The 23653-nt window shown below is 43.8% G+C and overlaps 1 protein-coding gene across 4 annotated transcripts in view; it reads right to left on the minus strand.

The window, feature by feature from the left end:
- FBXL18 (F-box and leucine rich repeat protein 18) overlaps window positions 1-19649 on the minus strand; it is a 55794-nt gene extending 36145 nt beyond the window's left edge. For all 4 annotated transcript variants that reach the window (XM_067534114.1, XM_067534112.1, XM_067534113.1 and 1 more), the window contains exons 1-4: window positions 19521-19649; window positions 16154-16354; window positions 13377-14920; window positions 10247-10465 (exon numbers count right to left, since the gene is read on the minus strand). In XM_067534114.1, the coding sequence (XP_067390215.1) occupies window positions 10247-10465; window positions 13377-14920; window positions 16154-16354; window positions 19521-19538 (1982 nt within the window). In that variant the 5' untranslated portion in view covers window positions 19539-19649. The remainder of the gene's footprint in view (window positions 1-10246; window positions 10466-13376; window positions 14921-16153; window positions 16355-19520) is intronic.
- Between the last annotated feature and the right edge of the window lie 4004 nt (window positions 19650-23653).

Consider the following 23653-nt stretch of genomic DNA (forward strand, 5'->3'; position numbering starts at 1 on the left):
GGGAAAACCTCTAGGACAACAAAGAAAAGTACAAGTTTTCCATAGCAACCTCTGGTCCAGTATAGTTAGCCTCAAATCAACAAGAGCCCATTTTACAAAAGCAGGCTTCTGATGAGTATGTATTTGGATGTAAACATCTGCAACTGGTCATAGTCATCCACGGAGCCAGAAAATGAATACAGAGATTGTGATGCACTTAAAATTCATTCTGGCATTAGTAAAGGCAAGACCCTTTCCATCCTATCCTGTCCTATAATTACACCTAATGTGATACACAAGGCTCTTAGCCAAAATGGGTTAATGGAGTTTTGTTGCCTGCCCCAAAATTATGTCAAAGTGGGTGTGGACCGGGCACAGTAAGAGTATTTTCAAAGGAACAATCTGGTAAATAACCTACACTACAGTCTCAATTATTTCCAACTGGCACGACAGGATCCACTCTGTAGGTCATAGACAAAGTCAAAAAAGAAGAAAAAGTTGGAACAAATCTGTACTTCAATCAGATTCCCTTGATTTTATGCAGGACGAAAGAGTCACTATACTGAATTCATTATCTCATGGCAAACACCCATATATGTGCTGTCAAATGTACTTTTAAAATGGAGACAGGATGAGCCCTTTAAGCTCCACCTAGTAAAGCAGCATAGAAAGGGCAGCTGAGAACAAGCAAAATTTAGCGAAAAGTACGCAACACTCGGGCACAGTTTATTAATAGCTCAATTTAGTTATTTGCATAGCAGTAGCTCCCAGAAACTGTCACTAGGAAAAAGGTCTCAATGTGGTAGGTGCTGCACAAACTTCTTTTTTCTTGGTTATAAGGAGGGGCTTTGAAAGGACTTGGAGACATCCTGCATTGAAACTAATTTCACCTTTCCCTGCTGCACCAGAGACCTCCAGAGGAATATAACAAAGCTACTGTACCTTACCATCTTCTGAATTCGGCACACCACTTCATACATACCAATAAGTAGGTGTAAGGGTAGTTAAGCAGGGATAACGTACACAATGAGGGGATGGGAAGAGGTGCATAGCGGGAAAAGCAACTAAAGGAGGACAAATGTAGGTCTTCTGCTAGGAGATTAAGGCAGGATCCACGAATCCACAAATTCAGGACCTGAGCTAGGAGGGCCACGAAGACACCAAATTAGATCGGGGTGGGAAGAGTGGGGAGGCAGAGTATCATCTAGGAGTTTTGTGATCCTGGATGGAGACTAAGGAGAAGGAAGAACTGGTAGGGAGCCAGGAGTGCCATGACTTGGGGGAGCAGAGTACCCTTTGGTTGAACTGGATCCAGTTAGAATTCATTTAGAATTCATTCACTATCCTTCCACTCCAACCATGCTCCAGCTTACCTTCTGCCAGCATCTCGGTGTGTAAATTATGCAAGCTTAGACTCTACACCTACTTACCATTTTTAACACCACTTACACATCATTTCTGACTTTGGAGCATTACTCCAGAAAGCAGCTAATTAACCAAGAAAAGGGAATTCAATACAACTCACATTTTGCCCAATATCTGGTAATATACTTTTTTTTCAGCTGCATGTGCATATGTGCACGCTGTTTAGCCCCAAACCAGAAACTCCAGCAGTTTTGTTTTCACTGGACAAGATATTTGTGATTTAAACATGAGGCTGAAGCCTAGAAGCAATGCCAGCGTACCTAAACCAGGGCCTGAAATTCCCTTCCCTGAAGTGCGGCATGGCAGAAGCTACAAAGAGCACATAAGCAGCAGAGCACACATTGTGCACAGTTCATAGGGGATTAATTTAGTACAAAAAAGGTTGAGAGTCAGAATGGCAGACAGGTCATCTTTAAGTGGCATGACCTATATGCATTTTTGTCCCCAGTCACACCAGGCATACACACTATTAAGTTCTGCTGCATGGGTCACTTCCAGCACATTGCACCGGCACTAAGAAATTTCAATCATTAGACCTGCAAAACAAACATGCACGCGCGCACACAAATACCTTCCTACCCCAATAACTTCTATGGGGCTAATTTCCATTTGTGCCAGAGCTCTGGTTCCATAGAACATATTGGTATAATTATCCCCAGAGTGCCTTCTTTCATGAGGCAGAGAGCTCCATTTACATCTACCTGTCCTTCACGGAGTCTCCCAAGAGGGGTACAAAGTTGGTGGGCAGCCACTGTAAAGTGGGCCAATTCCCCTGTGCCTTTCTTGCTGTGTACCCCTTTGAAATATCAATGATTAGCAGACTCCATTTTATAACTCCAGAGCAGGAGTTACAGTCAAGAGCTCCACAGGAAAGCAAGATTCTTGGGTTCATTAAAATACTGTCATATTCAGCAGAACCAGCCATATTCACAGCACAGCTCTCTTTGAAAGTGCTTTTCGGTAGCAGGGTCCCTCCATACCCACATCTGCTATGACCAGAGCTGTCCCCAACGGCATTCTAACCAACCCCATCATTTCCCTCACTTCAAGTTTCTTAATTACAGCCTCCAACCTCTGACCAATAGGCGTGGACAGGACTCTGGAAGCCAGTCAAGAAACGACAAGCCAGATTATCCTGCTGCTTTCCCCTAGATTTCAGTGAATGTCATTTCACAATGTCATTTCCCAGCAGGGAAAGGATAGTGTTATGGCTAGGAAATCTGAACAGGAAGTGACATCAGTCACACTCACTATGCAAGCATGCACAAGTTACTTCATCTCTCTGTGCCTCAGTTTCTCCATCTGTAAAATGGGGATGATATGTCACTAACTCCACATGGGTTCTGTGAGGCTTAATGGTAAAGTGCTTTAAGATTTTGGGGCACTTAAGAAGTGGAAGTTCTTATGCCCACTGAGCTGCAGACCAAGCAGTCAAACATGAGTGGTCAGTTGGAGATTAAGAGATAGGAACCAAAAGAAAGATGCCAGCGCACCCAGCACGAGTCCCAGGGCGGCACACCGCCAGAACAAGCTGAAACACATTGGGAAGTTTTTTCTTAACATCTTCTGCAGATTAAGATGTTATTGCAATAGCTGCTCAATTAAGTGTATTTTCTACTTTGGAAACGCATTAAAGCTTCTGTTCAGACTTCGTCACACCCACGTTCATTTATGCGAACAGGCACCGGAGCACAGATTCCGCTAAGACTGCGTAAAGCAGGAGAAAGTAAGGGATCATGCTGCACGGGACACAAGACTTCGGATCTATTTGAGGAGGACTGTGCCCAGATCATGCTATCCTCTACCACTGCCCTGCCTAGTGTGCATGCTGTGGAGGGCACAAATAGCTAGGAGGAGCGGTTCAGGCTAGCAACAGCAATGCAGCCAGAAAGGGGATAGAGGGGTGGCCCCAAGAAGAAAATATTAAAATCCCATCAGTTATGCACCTACAAATCAGCCCAGTTTGCCTATACAGAGGTAGCCTCAACTAGCCCCATGTCAAAGCTAAGCAGTGCTAATGATGGTTGCAATACCATGCCCAGAATACAGTCAAATTTCACCAAGCACTCCAGTGGGTAATGTAAGCTGACATGGATGCAGTGTGTTATTGATTCAGTCTGAGACAGGATGATTCAGGGGTTTCTAAGAGCAGGAAACGAAACAGATAATGAAAGCTGGAAGAAGATTCGAATGATTCACAATACCAGTCTAGCAATACATTAAGCCTTCTTTCAATCAGAGGCAGGTACCGAGTACACAGCACGCTTAGGCTAGTGAAGTTGGCATGGCAGCTAATGTGCCAACACTGGGTTCATAAAGAACAGCAGTGTCCTAGGAGGTAGATTTTCAAGGTCAGAAAGAAGTGGGGAGAAGAGAAGGCAAAGACTCAGCTTTGAATCTAGAGTACGCCATAAGGCAGTAATACCAGCTCTTCGCAACATCAAGGTAATTGCAACACCCAGGTGGGGCAGCACAGAAGAGCATGGTGGAGAATTTTAACGAATTCACAAAGAGGCTTTGTAATTTTGCACTAGCTTTTCACCCCCACAGGGATTTTCCCCCTAAGCTTTAGCTCTGCAACTCAGAGGTAATATCCATAGGAGCCAGTCAGTTTCCACCAAAATCTGAACTGAGTGTCACGAGGAATAGGAATCCCATGGGTCAAAAAAGTGCATTCACTAGAAGAAGGTTGACCAATTGGAGAGACTTTCAGAGAGGAACACCTATACTGATTAATGGGATAGAGGGACAGTGAGAATTAAATATTCATAGCTAGACTAAATGACAACTAAGGAGACAGTTGGAGGAAGGGAATTGGATAAACATTTTAAGGGTGTAACCATCACCACAGGAGAAAGCTATTCAGGAGAATCCAAGAGTTTACCGTTAGAAAAGGATGAGAGTGAACACAGGAAGATCTAGGCTAAATACTAGCAAAGTTTGCTAACAGGGAGGTCTAATTAGACTGTGGAATAGCCACTCAAGGGAAGTGGTAGGAGTCCGATTGCTGAAGTCATTTCAAACTAGACAGCACTACATTTACAATGGTGGGAAGAACCCTATGGTACAGGGGTTTGGAAAAGAGGACTGGTACTGCTTTTCCTCCTCTCCCCCCAATCTCTAGTTCCTAGGATTCACAAGGGGGGCTGAGAGCAGTGGTGGCTGGAGTAATAGGATTGTGGAGTCAGTCACTTTGCAGCCTTGTGTAATACTAAACACAACATTTTAAATGCACAAAGCATTGCGTAAACAGTCTTCAACAGCACGATGGAGACAAGTAACCAATACAGATGGGAAAACAGAGGCAAAAAGGCTGATTTGTCCAAGACCATACAACAAGATAGTTATATAGCCAGGACTGGAAAACAGAAATCTCTGGCGCTCAGCCCTGCATCAGTTCCCTGGATCACCCAAATACTCATGCTGCTATAGTAGCTGGCTACTACCTTTTGCAACAGGTACAACGAGCCAGAATACTTCAATAGTAGCAGCAAGTATAAGGTAACACAATAATGCATTCTGGAGAGAGAAATAACTATACCAAGCAGTGCAATCACCACCCTTCATCACATACTTCCTCAAAACACTGCAGTTAGTTTGCAATCTGAAGCTGTCCAGTCCTGCTCCAAAAACTCAGTCTTAATTGTGATCTCATTACTATAAATATCACTACTCTAATGTATTCCTTGATGTTTTAGCTTTATACATTGACAATCCTCAATGATTCTCCTCTCTGATAAAGGCCTTTTATCGCTGAGATATAGCTACATTTCCATTCTAGTTCTATGGTGTTTTGTAACGGACTTTTCAGAGATTTTTACTGTTTACTATTGAAGTGTGCCTGAAAATAGCTGCGGTGACAGGTGCTATAGGTGTAATAGTCTAAAGATTAAATATTACCAGTTGCAAATGAATAAAAATAAGCTGAAAAAAACAAGAAAAAGTCCCTGGAGCCAGTAAGACATTTGCCAAACATTTAATACCACACCCCTTTCTGCAGTCCATTCTTTTGCTGGTAAACTCCACAGGAAAAGGAACTTCTCTTCAGCATTTGTGAAGTACGGTGCCCACTAATGGTGCCATGTAGAAGCACTAAGCAAAAGTGATTTAAATTCTTTTGCTGCAAGATTTCTGGGGTGAAGAAATACATGGCACGCGCCACATAATCAACATTGTTGGTAGATCTACTATAGACCACAGCTCTATCTAGTGGAGATTTAGGAGTACTACCCTTCAAAGACCTTTGGGAAAGCAGCTTGGAGAAAGCAATGTCATCACGCTATAGAAGTGTCTGGGTGTAATAGGATTTGACACACTGGTTATGTACAACTATTTTTAAAATCTACAGCAAGAGTTAGTAAAACAAATCCCACAAGGAAGCATTTAATCTTGCCTCCTGAGGAAACTTTCTTGCTCAACAGAATTGGTCAGACTAGAATTATGAAAACCGTCATGCTCCATATTCATGAAACATAATATTACAGTACATTTCTAGAATTAACACATGTAGCAGTTTTAATGGAACACCTACTTAAGTAAATTTAACACCCATCTGGAGTGAAATATTTCAGAAGTGTATTTTTGGTAGTGGCAATGTGTAAATCTAAAAAGGAAACAGCAGCGTTCTCATTAGCTCCATTTTTAGCTAGGTACTCATATGGCCCCCATCACCAAAATATCTGGGCACTCCACAATCTTTTAATGTATTTATTCTTACAACAGTCCATGGGGCAGGGCGGTGCTGTTATCCCCGTTTCACAGATAGGGAACTGAGGCACAGAGATAGGAACTGATTTGTCCATAAGAAGTCTGTGGCAGCACAGGGAATTGAACCTGTGTTTCCCAAGTCCCTTACTAGTGCTGTAATCCCTGGATCATCCTTCCTTTCCTAAGAGGGACTAGTGTGTGCTTGGACCATAGGAGAGGTAAATGATAGCACATGCACGCACGCGCGCGCACACACACGCACGCACGCACACTCCCAATGCCACAGTGCAGTAGTTAGCCACAGTCATTCTGTTTGCTGAACTACAGGGGAGGGCTCCATATCAGTTCTGCAATCTCTACTATGTATCAGTGCAGTGGACACAAAATTGTATCAGAGGCATCTGGAGGAAAAAGTGACCACCACAACCAACACACATAACACACAGGTAAGGGAAGCTAGAACCAAATATCATAAACATACCAAAGTTTAAAAGCTCAAAAATATGCATCTATGTTAGATACTGAAATAAACTAGACACAGAGAGACCATTAATACTCAGCTACCAACTGGGACAACTTCTGAAGCTGGCTATAAGCCAACATTTTACACAAAGCCTTTCAGTTATAAAATTGTCAAGAGTCAGGGCACAATATATTCTACAACCATGGAATGCACCCTCTGCCACATAGCTGTGCTCCAAAATTTAAGTTTTCGTTAAAAAATTTAGTTTCTACCCCTTATGATGGGAAGGTGAAAACATGAACCAAGTGTAAACTGAGGCAGCAATATCTTCTTGACTCTGCAGACAGCCGGACACAGTGGCTCAGAGTTGTGAACTGTCCAAATCTTCTAATGACTGAAGATAATTTAAGTTTCAACATTGTTAGCTATTTCACTGTTCGCTACAGCATAAGCACCCAATTACTGTGCCTGTCCCAAAATACCTCATCTTCTCAGCTAATGCCAAAAACCCAACCAGCCCCTGCCAACTACCAGGAAACCCAGCTTCACCCCAACAACTTTTACATTTATAGCTGTGTGGTTCATATAAAAATCTCTAATGCATCAGAGATGTTGGGACATAAAACATAATTCACTACCAATGCAAGCAGAGAGGGTGCTGCACTGATTTAAAGATGAAAACTCGTTTGTTAAAAGCCTACACTTAGAGAATGAATTCCATGCGAAGCTGGACCTATGTCGCTCCTTGCCTATAGTAGCCACAAGATTAAAAGGATACAATTATAAACCTCTTCATCTCTACAGAACAGGAGCTAAGCTGTTGGACCTCCCGCTAGCCTATCAGTGAGGTAGGCACTTAAGTATCCCCATTTTATAGAAGAGGAGAACATTTAAGACAATTTTCTGAGGACTTAGATCAAGGCAATACCAAGCTGGTACTGAAACACCCGAGTTCCTGCCTCCGCTCCCCCTGCGCTCCATCTACCAGACAAGGATTCTCAAACTTTGGACATCTGGTTAGCATCTCCTGAACACCAATAAACTTCCTGTTTATGATTATGGACCACCTCCCCGCTCACTGATAGTCAATCAACATTCTTGTTAAGGCTGCAGCAATTACTTACATGGAAAAATAACGTTTTCCTAATATATTTTCCACTTCTTCTAATACAATTCAGCAGCTGGAAAGAGAGAAACAGCACCAAGTGACCAGTCTGCTCTCCCTGGATCACCAGCATGAGTCCCTTCTGTAGACCAGAGTCCGAATATCACTGCACTAGACCATGTTTTCAAACACTCCAAACTCCACAGGCTCCAGCACAGGCACCTCTGCACGTTTAATACTAAATCTTTCTAGAGCCTTCAATTCGCCAAATCCCTTTAGAATGACAATTAAAATGACTTAAGGTGCATTTCCCCATTCAAAACTAGCCATCCCCAGGTCCCTGCAGCATCCAAATCAAATCATCTCCATATTCCTAAACAAGGAAGTCTAGTCCATAACAACAGAGAAAGTCCTGATATACTCCCACATGGCTCAGAGGGAGGGAGGGAAGCAAACAAAGAAAGGCTCAGCTTTTAGAGTTCCTGCTTTTGTCCCCACACACACTAGCCCTTCATGTTTTCTGCCCATATCAATCATTTCCAAAGCAAAATCACTATTTTCTTACTCTGGAATAAGGATATTTTATCTCATATTTGCTGGACCCATGGATGTTTTCTGTAATATTAGATTGTTGGATTTGGGGGTACAATACCAGCATACTAAAGAGCAACACTGTGCAAACCAGAATTCTCTTCAAAAGATCTAGCAATGAGCTAGCTAGCAAAAATAGTCCCTCTCTGTTTTACCGTATATTTTTTTACCCTCACAGTTGCAGATAAACTAGTCAAGAGAGTCAATTTTGATCCCATTTGAAGGCATATTTGTACAAGGACCCAAAATGGTAATGCTGGAAAGTCACATGGTTAAAGACTCGCTAATGTGGCATGGAAGCCTTAGTGTTCTGCTTACACATCATTTTCTGTACTTCTTTCCTTGTATTTTATTACTAGAGACAGTTGCATGAGACCAAGATCTCTGTTGCTTAGGAAAGCATCTGCTCCTGCTGCTTATCCTCTTCCTGAAGTCATAATCTTAGGTGACATCAAAATCGTTTCCAGAGCCACGAATTACAGTGTCAGAGGATTATGACTTCAGGTGGAGAATTAACAGTAGGAGCAGATGCTCTCTTTAAAACCCCCCCAAAGATCATGTTTTCATATAAACATCCCTATTAATAAAACACAAGGGAAGAATCATAATATGACAAGCAGGATTGTTACTAAATACAGAACAGTTTTCAACATTTTCCATGAGGCATCAGCTGCTCTTTGGAAAATTACTGGGCATTAAAATATAAAGAGACACAGAATTTCCAGAAGGGGTATGTAGCATAGAAAAGAGGAGGAGGAGGAGGAAGAGTTCTACAATATGAGTGAGGAATAGCACAGCTCCACATAATAAAAGGATATTAAAATTCTGGCCAACACTGCAGTGACATCTCGGACAGGCATGTAGAATGAGAAAAGCAGACGGGGGATTTTTAGATCTTTCTAAAGATACTCACAGCACACAGTAGAATTAGATAAAGAAATGCTTTTACAGATATGAGCACCCAGTAAAACACAAAAAACGCTTGACACATCATAGGGACGCTCTTTACTCAGATACTGGTACGTTTTCCAGTAGCTACTATCCCAAAGGAACATGCACGCTCCTAGAGGCAATAATAAGCAGTCTTGTACATAGCTTACTAGGTAGCTAATAGAGTCATAGGCTCTTTGGGATTTAATCCTAGGAAACAAGCCTGAAACTGGAGAAGAGTTGGGGTAGAGCTACCACCTAGGATACAATAATGATGCCATTTGATTTGAAATTTTTATTAAAATGTAACAGATGAAAACCATAGAAGGTGACTAAGAAAACACACCAAATGCTTTAAGAAAAATATAGTGGGAAGTCTCTATTGAATGGGAAATATTTTGAGAGATGGCTGCCACCATTAGAAGGCTCAGATATGACAAGTGTAATTAAAAGCTTTATTTTCAAAAGTGGTTCACAGTTCGCACACAAACACCTCCCACCACGTGAGCTTCAGAACACTGCAAGGGGCTAGACAAGACTTAGGAACTGCCAAACATGCAAGGGCTATACCAAAAAGAAACCCCCTTAGCCAATCAGAAGGCTTTGAACTGCTCTACTGGGCACTATTAGTAAGCGACATTCACAAGGGAATGAGCTGTAGTTAATTGTGGGAAAGGAGAAAAGGCTCAAGGTTGGACATCTTCAGTACTTAAAATGCTGCAAGATGTTTTGTTTGCATGAAGTTGTCACTTGATTTATGATGTAACTGCATGACCAAAACTTCAAATCAGTCATCATGGGACAAGGCAATTAAAAACTTTTTTACAGAATACCTACAAGGTATCTCATTGATTGGCTCTTATATTTATAAGAGGCCATTGTTTATGCCAAGGAGTTAAATGTCACCTGTCAGCTTCTTGGCACTCTAAAAGGCCAGGAGAACACTAGTACTCCCACACTTTGCCCATATAAAAGCTGGAGGGAAGGCAGCGGGGATAAATCCTGAACCGTGCCAGAAATCACACTTCAGCCCCTCTCTCACTCACCTCTGTACAATGGACTGCTGAAGATTTCTGCAAAATGTGAGAGATTCTCCCATAAACATGTGGCACATGATGACCTCAAGGCAGTCGGCCATGAATGACATCACTGCATCAGACTGCAGAGTCCCACTCCGGGAGATGATACAAAGACGCTGGAGAGAAGAACAATGACTCAGTGCCTGGAAGAACTGGGTGTTAGCACTGAAGTACGGCTGCTCTAGCCTGAAAGGAAAACACAAACAAGTCAGAGGATGAAATTGTGTGTCTGCTGCTTTAAAACAAGTGGGAGATGCAGTATTCGTATGGGGTTCTGCATGGCACAATAAGTTTCTCCAATTTAGCCATGTACTGCTCCCCACTTGAAAACAGCTGGAGGATTCAAAGATCAGGAGTAGCCTGGCACTAAATATACACAGCACACATGATAGTCTCGTGTCTGAGTGAGGCACCATCCCATAGCATAGGTGATACTCCAATCTGAGTCCTCTTGCTTACAGAATGCTACCCTTCAGCAATGAGCTGTTTACATGACAGCAGCAAACAGAAACTGAGGGAGGCCCAGACTTGGCTACCTGGCATCTGGTCAGAAGGCTAGGTGATATGGACCATGGGGCCTGCTGCTCAAGCGCACCGTAAGTTGAACGAGCTAGTCACATTGAGCTTGTTGCCTAGAGCAAGGTAAGACTCCAGGCAGAGAGAACCAAGTATTAAAAACTGATTCATAAGAGACACTGATGGAGACCTAATGCCTCTGAGCCACCAGGCTGAACACCTTCAAGACTCACAGGTCAAAGGAGGGGAGATGGAGAAAGAAGAGGGGTCAAAGAAGAATCTGTTATCACAAGCTTCTATACAATCTCTCCTATAATTCACATGGGCAGAAGAGCTGTTCTGGATTTGATTAAGTAAAGGAATCCAACAGTCAGTTTGCAGCATGTGGACCATTTCAGAAAAAATGTGTCAATTTGAAAATTCACAGTGGAAATTACTAAATACCTCCCTCCCTTTCGTAAATTTCTGGAAGCTATCAGTTTCCATGCTGTAACTTGCAGCCTCACTGGATTCTACATGTACAAAAACCGTTTTTCTGAAAATATCTCCACTGCAAACAGTCAGCAAGGCACATATCACTAGGAAGATATGGCTGCCCAGTCCAAATTTGCTAGAAGGTTCTCAAAACAGTTATGAGACCCAGTCATTGGATCAGCAGAGCCAGGATCTTGGAGAAGTGTAATCCACTAGATGATAAACTAGTAGGCAATCCCACCCTGAACTAGATAATCTCTATCCAGGCTTTTGTAGTATGGTGAGATAATCTGAGAAACTCTTAGTCCTGATAATTGTTCATATTTTGCCAGTCCAGCACTTTCTGTCATGGTAATGACTGGCAGCAAGGATGACTGGCAGCAAGGATGCTTGTGGCATGTTTGTATTTGATAGTTACCCAGCAATTCACCGTAGAGGTGAGCGATATCTGACAGTCAGTGACGATCCTGCATTATACTCAATTTTCCAGTTGTGTTAACTGAAAATCAGCAACTTGCCTGATTTTTCACAATATGTCATCATCCTAGTGTGAACCTGACACAAAAACACACTGGTTCTCATTTTCTGGGTCATTAACTTCCAAACATGGGTAGGGGAAGTGGCAGAAAAATACACTCTGGTAATACTCTATTTTATTCACTAGGTGACACTGCTGCTTTGTAACATCACCTGAAATTAATTTCTAGGCTTGCAGAAAATTCTTTGGGATGGAGGAGTTGAAAAATGGGTTGGGTGTCATTTGGCTAACTAACAACTTTACTGCCAGGTTCTGAATGTTGAGCGGTATCTCAGATCAAACTTTCTCAGCTCCATTAGGAAATGTATTACACCGTAAGAAAAGTGCTCTTATGCCACTACTATGGAAGACATATGGACTTTTCCTTTGTGGGAAGCTGTACATACCCTCTCTGCCACAGACAGGGCATTCCTGAGGACAGGCACACCACAGTCCCTGGATGCAAAGTTCTCTGGGCCTGGCCAAATGGAAACGACCACTGCACATCAAATTGTTTTCTCCAAAGTTTAGTCTTGCTATGCAACTAGGTCTTTTTGGAGATGCTTAGCCTCTCAAAGGCCAGGTCTATATTAGAAGCACTTTACCAGTACAAGAATGCCAGTATACTAGATTCCAAATGCAGACACAGCTATAATGACAAAGTTGTGCTTTGTATTGGTATAAAACCAATCCCCAAGTAAAAAAAGCTATATCAGTAAAACAGCTTTGCCAGTATAGCTGCATTTGCACTAAGGATTTTTGCTAGCATAACTATGTCGGTAAGGGATCACACCTCTGTCCAACATAGTTGTGCCAGCAAAAGTCCCTTGTGTAGACAGAGCCAAAGGCTAAGTTTCTCTCTTAGCTTCCACTGCCACTGCCCATGCTGTACCTGCTATGGACAGATGTCAGCCAGAGCTTTGAATCCAGCAGCTTTCACCAACACACAGATGTTTTAAAAATAAACAGTTCTTTTGACGTAAGTGCCATCTTCAGAGCTCACGAAGAAATCTACAGAATTTCCACCATGTCATTTAGCTTCAACTGAGGTTTCTTTATGTATCTGGGCAAGTTATGCTACCTTTGTTTGTGAGAGTTAAAGCACTCAAATTATCTGAAAAAAGGCCAATTCAGAAGCAGCAATGAATAAAGCTTTTGGAGGGTAAATTTTCTGCATCATCACAGAGTAAATACCAGCCAAGAGGGCTAACTAGAGGCCCAATAAGAGATCAAGAGATACACCACTTTGTAGACCAACATGTTAACTTGTAATGCTCTGCAGTGCCAAGCGAGAATCCTAGGAATGTGCCCTCCTTGGATCTCACAGGGGCTTGAGGGTATACAGACTAGCTCTGCTCCCCAAGGACATACAGGACACACCATCCATTCCTACCTCCACAATCCTGCTATTTAGGAGGAAAACCCTCTAGTTTTCAGGCCATCATATTTACCTTCTTTGGGATTTGAAAGCTAGTACATGGTCATTCTTACATTGGCCCAAGAAGATCTCCCTCCCAAAACATACCTACAAATACTCACACCCGTCTAGACATTCATGAATGAAAATGAAGACCAATGACAAGCCCTCACCTGAGATCCCTCAAGCATTTGCAGTGTTTCAGCATGTCCATGAGGGCAGACATATAAACCACTTTTCCCATCATGCCTAAGTTAGCTAACGAGAGAGTCCGAAGATGCTGGCACCGCAATCCAATGCTAATGAGCCCAGAACCAGTGAGGATATTAGGCAGCTGTGCTAAAGTGAGGCTCTGCAAAAAGGTCAACTGGCCAATGGCCGCCACCTCTGAATCTCCAACGCTCTGTGCCCGGCTGCAGGGAGGCAGTGAGTTCCGAATTGCTGGCTCATTCCGGGGCATGGCAGAGGAAAAGCTGGACCCAATTAACTCCAAGTTTTTCAAAAACAGGAGGTTCTCCAACAGAGTCCAAAATACAGAGGATTGAGACTTCTGATTTGACAGCTGCAAGTTCTTGGGGTATGTTGGCACCCCAATACGGACTTTCTTTCCAAGGCCTTGTGGCACCACACTAGTCACGGACTGCACAGCTGGCTTGTCTGTGTTTGTAGCAACGTCTGCGATGGAGCAAACTGGCAGTGCCAAAGACAGCAGGTGCCTTAGCCGTGCCAGGAGCTGGCACAAATGCTTTCCTAGGCTTGCCGAGCTGTGATGGTGGGCAGCAGAAAGGTTCAGATGTCTCAGATTGCAGCAGGACACCACCAAACTTTCCAGAATGCTGCTGTCGATATCATCTTCTGCCTTCCGAAACAAGGAGTCAGAAGACAGACAGTGAACACAGCCACTGAGATTCAAACTGGTCAAGCTTTTGAGGTCCTTCCCACCATTAATAACCCGCAGAATCAGGTGGCCACCAGATAAGGTGCAGCGGCTAAAGCTGAAGTAGAAAGGGTTGTTGAACTTCAAGTGCTGAAGGAGGCCAGATCCATTAATCCAGGATTTGGGCAACTGCAAAGCATCCAGACAAACATTTCGAGCCATGGAGTCCAAAAGATTTTTAGTGGCTCCACTCTCTGCAAAACTGCCAGGGGCAGAAATGAGGAAGGCATGAAGATTCTCTGGGGTCCGGTCACTCAGCACTGCCAGATACAGCCTTACCACCTCCTGATTGACATAGCCAGGAGCCAGCCTAGCATAAAAGACACGAAGGCTCTGGTAGTGGGGGACATTACTTTCACCCACCATCAGCTGGCCAGACAAAATAAAGCCTTCTCGGGATCGGTCCAGGATCTCAAAATAGAGCAGCAGTTTTTCAAGGCTGGTGCAGCATGGAACCACTCCATATGACGGTGTGTAAAGGGTCTGCTTGAGCTCCAGTACACGACTAAGCGTGGCTTTACATTCACTGCTCAAGTGGCTGGCATCAAAACCAGGGTTTACATCAATCGCCAGTGAGCGCAAGTGCTGGAGAGCAGACAGCATCTTGGAGAGGCGGAGGGAGGTGAGGTGGCAGCCAGACAAGTTCAGCTTCACCAGGTTCTTGCATCGTATGACATGGTCAATGGTGGAACTGGGCAGCCAGTAGCAGCCAGCCATGTCCAGCTGGTGGATCTCTTTTCCAATCCCCCTCATTACCTGCTTCACTTTGTCCTTGTTGACCTGTATTTAAATAAAAAACACTTTAGTAATATTAGAGAGGATGCTTAATTATACTGCCTCACTTCTCTGTGCCTCAGTTTCCCATCTGAAAATGGGGATAATGACACACACCCTCTACTAGAGTGTTTTGAGAACCTGGGATGAAAAGCATAATGTAAGTGCTAATTATCATACTGCTGCAACTGCTGGTACTTCGCTTTACCCTCCAGGCTTAGGATCCTGAAGATTACATTTCATATAGTTTCTAGTTTGAGTCTGCATTACTGACTGAATCTGACAGGTGCTAAGCAACAATGACTTCAGCAGGAATTGAGGGCATTCACCACTTCTCAGCTTCAGGCCCTATGTCTGCAGAAGTGTGTATCTGAGGAACAGCTCAAGTTGACAGAGGAACTACTGCTTCTCTCTGCTTCATCCACTTTCCAGCCCATTCCACATTAGATGAAATATGCTTTCTCCCTTTGCTACATTTAGAGAGACAGTCAATTTAAGTCACATTTCTACCAGAAAGATATTTTTACTACCTACTATCATTACAACACTTAAGATTTTCTATAACCAAGAGACAGGAAAATACATTTGTCTGTTTTTAATGTACAGTGTGTATTTGACAGCATTGTGTGTACAGTCATTTTATGTGGGTGTTCCACTACCAGGAAGAGAAAAATTCTGAAGAAATAAGATACACTGTAATGTCATCTTATCATCATCATCCTGGGCAGATAGAAGTGATTAAAGCTACATTTAACCTTTTTTGGAGCTACTGGTTTTCAAGTTGTTAGTGTACATTTAGTTTACTACCTGCAGCCTATTACCTACAATTTAGGGTTTTTTTAAAATTCTATTTAAGTGCTTTGGAATACAGCTGATGTTCTAAAATAGTTCTATTGTTCATTCTAGTTTAAAAAAAAAAAAAAAAAAAAAAAAGAAATTAACAAAGTTAGCTCCCCAAGCAAAAACCAGAAGTGGTTATAACATTGGCTTTCTGGACTACATCCTAAACCAAGTGACACTAGGTCTCCAGAGTAGCCATACTAACTGTCCAAATTCTTGAGAAATCCTCCTCTTCCCTCCAAGTCAGGCCTACTAGGATATGACCATGTCTTGATTTGTTTTGTATTTGGAGAAATCAGTCTGTATTCAGACTTTCAGAAGCAGCCCACTCAGGCAGCCTGCTACAATCCCATGCTTCCCCCCCTCCATAAGCTGATCATAAAGCCAGCTTCTCCCCACCTGATAGTCTTTATGAAGTAGCACCATGTGGGTTAAACTCTTGTCCAGACAAAGAGTTGCAAGCTTCCTGCAGGTTCTCCTGACATTCAGAACAAGGTCTGTGCAAGGAATGTAGCTCAGGATGTGCAAAAGGATCTCGTCTGAGAAATCCATCAAGTTGATGCCATTACTGTCCTCCCCACTCTCTGCACTCAGCGTCTCCTGAAAGAAAAGAGCAGCAAGTCAGCTCAGAAGCCTCATGGAGTTAATGAGAGACAGAGCAGAAAAGAGACGTGGAAAAAGCAGAATTTATAAAATGAGCCGAGATGGAAATGGAGAAAGCCTCACGTACTGAGTCATTGACTACAACAGTCTAGAGAGCCAAACTTTCCTCTAGATCAGATTTTGCACTCCTGCCCTGCCAATACTGCAGCATCTTCTCCTTGTTTTGCCAATTCATCAGCCTCCTTCTAAATGCTGATTTAGAAACAGAAGAAAAACCCTTTATGTTCATTCTGCTCTTGTAGTTTATTGCTGTAGTGTTGTTACTAAACTAGTTAATCTTCCAGTACTGCTCAAGACCTGCTTTGCAGTTGGGAAAGTGATTTCCCTCTTCTTCAAAAATGCAATCTATCACCTCTATTCCCACCTCCCAACCCCCTCAAGATGTGCGACCTAAGTAAGACCCTCTTAGTTTGCCTCATCCTTTATACCACACTCTGCCTTCAGTTTATTTGTATATTTTATGTCAGATGCTTACACTGTTTGAAACTACAAAGATTACAGAGCCATATTCCCCCTATGGTTACTGAAGATTCCTCTGTTTTTCCTTTTTATTCTCCCTTTCTTGGGATTAAATGTTGTGGCAAGAATTCCCAGCTAACATGGACTCAGCTATTAATCCCAGAGTTCATCAACATGGCAGAAGCCATTGGGAATGATCTGGTTGCAAAGTGACCCAGCATTTTCCCTCAACACCCAGACGTGAGTGCATAGCCTTTACATCATGCCTATGCAGAGATAAAAACCAAATTATTAAAGACCCTCACAGAAATGTTGTCCCATTGAAGTCAATGGAAGTTTTGCCATGGATTTTGATGAGGGCCAAGATTTCCCTTCCTATCTTTAAAAGGGCTCAAACTGAGTTTGCTGAACTGACTGAAAGCAGTACTGAAAGTACCCTAAAGACTGATGATATAGGAGTTTGGCCCTGTTTTATATATACTCTGTTTTAAGAGTCTAGACATACATTTTCTAGACTAGGGAGAAAACATCAATTTAAGCCAGTTCAGAAACCAATTCTCAGCCCAGCAGAGACCAGGCCAAACACCCCAGCAACACTCTGCACTGAAACACTAAACTGCTCCTTTAACCATCATTTCAGAAATAGCAATTATGCAGTTCTCATGGATAATGAAAGATGCATGAAGCAAAGATAATTTATAAATTTCTGCTAGCTCATAGGAAGAATTCATCCACTAGGAAGATCCTAGACAATTCCCCTTCTAGTTTAACTAAACAACCCATATCTAGGCCAGGCACTGATTGCCAAACATTGAAATGAAAGGATCATCCAGCAAGCCCCAAAATTAGCCTACCTCGATCTCAGGTTACTTTCCATTCATTTTTACCTTCTAATCCCTTCCATAGTGCTTTCATTTGTTCTAATCAAAAACAAGTGTGACAACCACTACCCTTGGGTCCCAAAAGAAAACCAAGCCAAAACAACATCAATAGGAGAAAAACAGCTGTCAAGAGAGAGGATAGAATCATAGAAATGTAGGCTGCAAGGGACCTCAAGAGGTCACATCCAGCTCCCTGCATTGAGGCAGGACCAAGTAAACATAGACTATCCCTGACAGATGTTAACCTATTCTTAAAAACCTGAAATGATGGGGATTCCACAACCTCTCCTCCCTTGGAAGCCTATTTCAGAGCTTAACTATGCTTAGAGTTAGAAAGATTTTCTTTATATCCAACCTAAATCTCCCTTGCTGCAGATTAAGCTTTGTCCTACCAGCAGCAGACAGAGACAACAATTGATCCCTACCCTCTTTATTACAATCCTTAACATATCTGAGGACTTATCAAGTGTCCCCTCACAGTCTTTTATTTTCAAGACTGAACATCTCTGTTTTTTTTAACCTTTCCTCAGAGGTCAGGTTTTCTAAACCTTTTATAATTTTTGTTGCTCTCCTCTGGACTCTCTCCAAATTGTCCATATCTTTCCTAAAGTGTGACACCCAGAATTGAACACAGTACTCAAGATGAAACCTCACCAGTGCCTAACAGAGTGAGACAATTACCTCCTGTGTCTTACATAAATACTCCTGTTAATACACTCCAGAATAGCAGCCTTTTTCGTGACTGCATCACATTGTTGCCTTTCATTCATCTTGTGATCCACTAAAACCCCAAGATCCTTTTCAGCAGTACTACCACCTAGTCAGTCAGTTATGCCTCGTTTTGTGGTTGTGCATTTGATTTTTCCTTCTTAAGTGTGGCACTCTGCACTTATCTATACTTAATTTCATCTTGTTTCAGATCAATTCTCCAATTCGTCAGTCCTTTTGAATTCTAACCCTGTCCTCCAAAGTGCTTGCAACCCCTACCATCTGATGATGTCATCTGCCAATTTTATAAGCCTACTCTAAACTCAATTATCCAAATGATGAATGAAACATTTTTAACGGGACTCACCCTGGAAATATCTCACTAGACATGTCCTCCCAGTTTGACAGCAAACTATTGATAACTATTGAATATGGCCTTTCAAAAAGTTGTGCACCCACCTTACAGTAATTTCATCTAGACCGTGTTTTCCCTAGTCTGCTCCTGAGAACGTCACATAGGACAGCATCAAAACCCTTCCCAACACCAAGACATAGCAGGGCTAGTGCTTCCCCACGCTCCAACAGGCCAGAAATCAGCCAGAGACGGAAAGGAGCCTGGCTTGGCACGGTTTGTGTCTGATGAGACACAACTAGGATAACTCACGCAGGCTTCCCTGGATAACAGGCGGCCGAGAAGCGCTCGGGGGCATCCTGGAGACAACCTCCCCAGGCCAAGTGAAACCCGGGGGACTGGTCAGTGTCACGTCGGGAAAGGCGCCAGCCTCCCACCGAGGGCTCCCACAGAGCAAGGGGGCGCCAGGGCGGACCCCCCCGCAGCCAAAGGGGGGGGCTAGGAGCGCGCTCAGCTCCGCGCAGGGCCTGGCCTGGCCTGTAGGGAGGGGATGGAGAGCGAGGGGTATACGGGGAAGGAGGGGGAGAGCGAGCGGGGAGTCGGAGGTGGGGGGCGCTAGGCCGGCAGGGCCCGCAGGGAAGGGGCTCGAGGGGGAGGGGGCAGGGGTTGCCGTGAGGCCGGGGCCCCCTCACCCCAGCTTTACCTCTCCCGACTCGAACATGGTCCCGCCGCAGCGGCCTCCAGGGCCCAGGCTGCCCTCCCGAGCCGCTTAAACAAGCCGCTTCCTCGGCTTCGGAATCAGCCCCTCCCCCCTTGACCTCACTTCCGGCGCGCCTCTGACCTCACTTCCGGATACGGTCGCTCTTCCTGCCGGGCCAGCAGGCAGTTTCATTTTGGGAGTGGCACGCGGCCGTGCCGCCATGTTGGGAGTAGCATAAGCACCCTTTCCCTGGCGCCATCTTGAGTGTGGCAATGGCTCCCTCTTCCCCCCCACCCCCAGCCGCCATGTTGGGAGTGGCAGTGGGCCACTGATCCCTTCCGGCAGCTTTTCTTTGAGCCATGTCGCGGGCTTGCCTAGAGCCCGTCTCTCTGCCATAGGTCCCGCTAGCCGGACCAAGGAAACCTCTAGAAAAGGCCTCATGCCCGACTGCAGCCAGCCGGTGTTCCAGTCACCAACCCCCAGCCCTTCCAAGCTGCAGGGTCACGGCCTTAGACTGTGATCACCGCGGGGCAGGACTGTATCCTACTGCGTGTTTATATGGGGCCATGCCCAATGCAGCCCCGATCCCCCCCCCGCCAGTCACAGTAACACTGTCATGAATGGTACAAACACACAGTGACATACAAATAAACGTATCTGAACAATTAAACCCATCGATTTAGTCAAGGTTTGTGTCATGAGCTGAAAATGGGGGATACAGTCTGCATACAGGGGGTTGAGTGGCTTTCGATTTAATTTGACATTCGTTAGTTATCTCTATATAATTGAAATCAATTTTTGAGCAGTTAAGCCTAGACAAGAATCCATCCTTATGAGTCAATGCCTTTAAGAGCATCTGCTTATTGAGTATTTAGCTAAATGTATTACTATTATTATATCAAACATGTATATTGGGATATCGCTAAGAGACCAGTTACTTCATTGCCTGATTGAGTCAGGCCTGTGCAAACACATAGTGAACGACACGCACATGAAAATAAATTTCCCTGGGGATCTGTGTCCAGAAACATTGTGACAGGGGCACTGAACATTTTTTTAAATGTATTTTAAATTGTGTTAGGTAACACCAACTGGGCTAGTGAAAAGCTAGCCCCTAAAACCGACATCTCCCTTCCACAGAAATGGATCTGTTCTGACGTGGTTTGCTTTGATCAAGGCACCAACGCATTGCACATTGTTCCACAAGTGACGCTTCATCGTAAACTTGAGCTCCAAACAGACCTAGGTTATGCGCAAATTCCTACCATAATTCAAAACCACGACTTTGCTTTGCAAGTGTAAATCAACCCCTTGAGAAGTCATTGAAAATTACATGCAGCACTTTCTGATCCCTGCAGCACACTTCCTGTTCTGCCTATGACTCGCTGAGCAGCCCTTGCTTCCTGTTCTGATTGGTGTATTCATATGAATTCCCAGATACATTTGTTATATTCGATGGCTTCCATCGGGGTCCATTTTCAGGAAGGAATGCAGTGAGAGCGGGCCGCTGATCAGCTGATTTGCATCGCAGCTACACATCACCAAAAAGCTGATGCATGCGGCACAGTGCAAATCAGCCGTTTGGTGAGTGGGAGGTCACCTGCCCCCCCAAGTTACGAGTCAGTCCCAGGCACCTGCCAGCACTCCCACTGCCAGCCCCATGAGGGTGGGACTCTGTTTAGGGAGGACCACCCTGAATTAGCTATCAATCCCGAGAGCCAGTTCCAAGCCTGCCAGCATGCAGTCAGTCACGCTTTTACTTGCACTACCTCCCCCCCCCCCCAACTAACTGGCCACAGCCCCCTAGAGTTTCGTGGTCTGGTCTAAAGCCTCTGGCAGTCAGGATTTGTCCCACAGTCCACCTATTGCCTACCCCTGCAATGGGCCCTGGGTATATTACACAGCATTATATATATTCATTGAACAGAGCCACTTGCGGTGTGAAAAATATTTCTCTGGAATCCGGACCTTGACCATACCTTGACCAAGAAAGCTGGACCTTGACAAAAAATAATTGACTACCCCTGTATTACAGTTTCAAACAGACAGTGAGTGCAACTTACCTCATTTGCATTGCTAGCTACTGATACCTGAACCTCAAGTACAGACACCACCAAAACGATGGATTTTCTGTAGCTATGTGTATAATCTTACATTTTGTTTTCATATAAAGAGTCCCCTAAAGATAACCTAGAAAGGGGGGGCGGGGAAGTAGCTGCCCTCTTTCTGTTTCTTTATGAGGTTATGAACAAGGCATTAAAAGATTGGGGGTGCTTGTTTTTTCAACCTGAGAAATACCAGGAGCCTCAAGTCTTGTCATACTGTTTTGCTAGCAGTCTCCCGCAGAGGGCCTAGAGATATGGAGCGAGAGTGCTCTCAATCCTTGATTGAAGGCAGTGCGTGTGGCATCTTTAACAAGATGTGTTCTATGCTCACTGTTTGGCAAGAGCTAGAATTAAATAGAAGTTATTAAAAGGCCATTTTAAAGGACTGAATCACAATCACACAGCCCCCCACAATCAGGTTTGATTTGCTGGATGACTGTGAGATCACTAATCTACCAATTCTCTAGGCATCCATAGAACTTTTCAGGAAAAAAGGGTACACAAGACCTGACTTTCCACTGTAAAATACACACAAAATAAACAACTAAAACAACAGGGCCTGCGTGATACACATAAAAGACCTGGAGGGCAGAGACTATGCTGTGCCTCCAGAAGGTGATAGAGGGAACATAAAGGTGGCTGCTGCCAGGGCATTAAGGCTCCCTGTGTAATTTAGGCAGCCTGGGTGTGGCTCTAAATTATAGCAATCTGCCTGGTACTGTCCATGCATTGCAATGGAAGTCAGAAAAGCTGTAATAGCATGTGATAGGGCCCCAGCCCTCTCGCCACCAGTTTGCCACCTACTTGGGAGTTGGGAGGGAGGAGGCAAGCCAGAGCCAATGTTACCTCCGGTGACTAGTTTAGTGTCACTTTGCAAAAAAACCCAGACACACCACTCGATTCCAAAAATGGAACTCTTCCTCTGAGCACAAAGAATAGTTACAGCCACTTTCAATGACAAAATCCCAGTCAAACCATTCTTTATTTGCTGCTTTACAATAGAATTTTCCCAAAGGAGGTGTGTAATGCTTTCATATCATGTGGTAGGGTAGCTGAGTTTGTTTGCATGAGTATAACCTATAGCCAGCAGCTTTGCACCTTCACTGGTGCTACACAGTTTTTAAAAAGAATTGCACCACAGCTAACAATAAGCATTTCTCTGCAGTGTAACTACCTATGCTTTCTGTTAACTAGAGCTTTTAAGGCTTTCTGTAACAGCACCATCTGGTGGTACCAAATAATAGTACAGGTGGGTGGGAAAACTGAAAAGTAATCAGGCTAATGATCAACTAATGCAGGACTTAAATCCCAAGAGAAGAAACAATCTCCTTTACCAAGGACACCATGAATCTGTTTTGGTGGCTTGTGAGCATAAACTGATCAAATGACTTCCTTGTTTCCAGCCAGTTGCAGGGTACACATCATACTGCTGGTGTCTGCCTATATGACTAGTGAAAGTGGGCACTCTTAGGGGAGAAGGAAGAACCACCCGGATAAGTCTGGGCCCAATAAGCCTCCTTCCCCTTTCAAATGAAGTGCAGCATTAACTGGGAAGCTGAGTTAAAGTTAGATGGATGAGGGTTAAACCCATGATGTGGGGTCTCAAAGATGGCAGAGGAAGGTGAAGCTAAGACAAATGGGAATTTTTGGGTCCCCCAGAAAGATATGGAAAGAGCTCCATAAAAATCCCACTGAGCATCAGTCCTAATCACTACCACCCACAATACTAACACACATACCAGGTACAGCTGAGAAATTCATTTACCCCATTGCCAAAGAAAAAATGGATTCAGGTGAATTTTATAATGTGTATTAAGGAAGTCCCAGCAGTATTACTTGAGGCCTTGTTTGAAATGTGAATACATTTGAATAATAAACCCATTGTATTTAGAGCTGAGTCCACGGTGTGGTTCACTGAACACATGCAATGATGCAAATAACACCTTGTATTTCCATAGCCTTTCTTCTAAGGAACTCACAGCACAACAGTGGATCGATCCATTCTCTCATTTACAGATGAGAGAAGCAGCA

The sequence above is a fragment of the Emydura macquarii genome, unplaced genomic scaffold (genome assembly GCF_026122565.2).
Source record: "Emydura macquarii macquarii isolate MOO-44397 ecotype Brisbane River unplaced genomic scaffold, CSIRO-AGI_Emac_v2 contig_3390, whole genome shotgun sequence".
Classification (NCBI taxonomy): domain Eukaryota; kingdom Metazoa; phylum Chordata; order Testudines; family Chelidae; genus Emydura; species Emydura macquarii.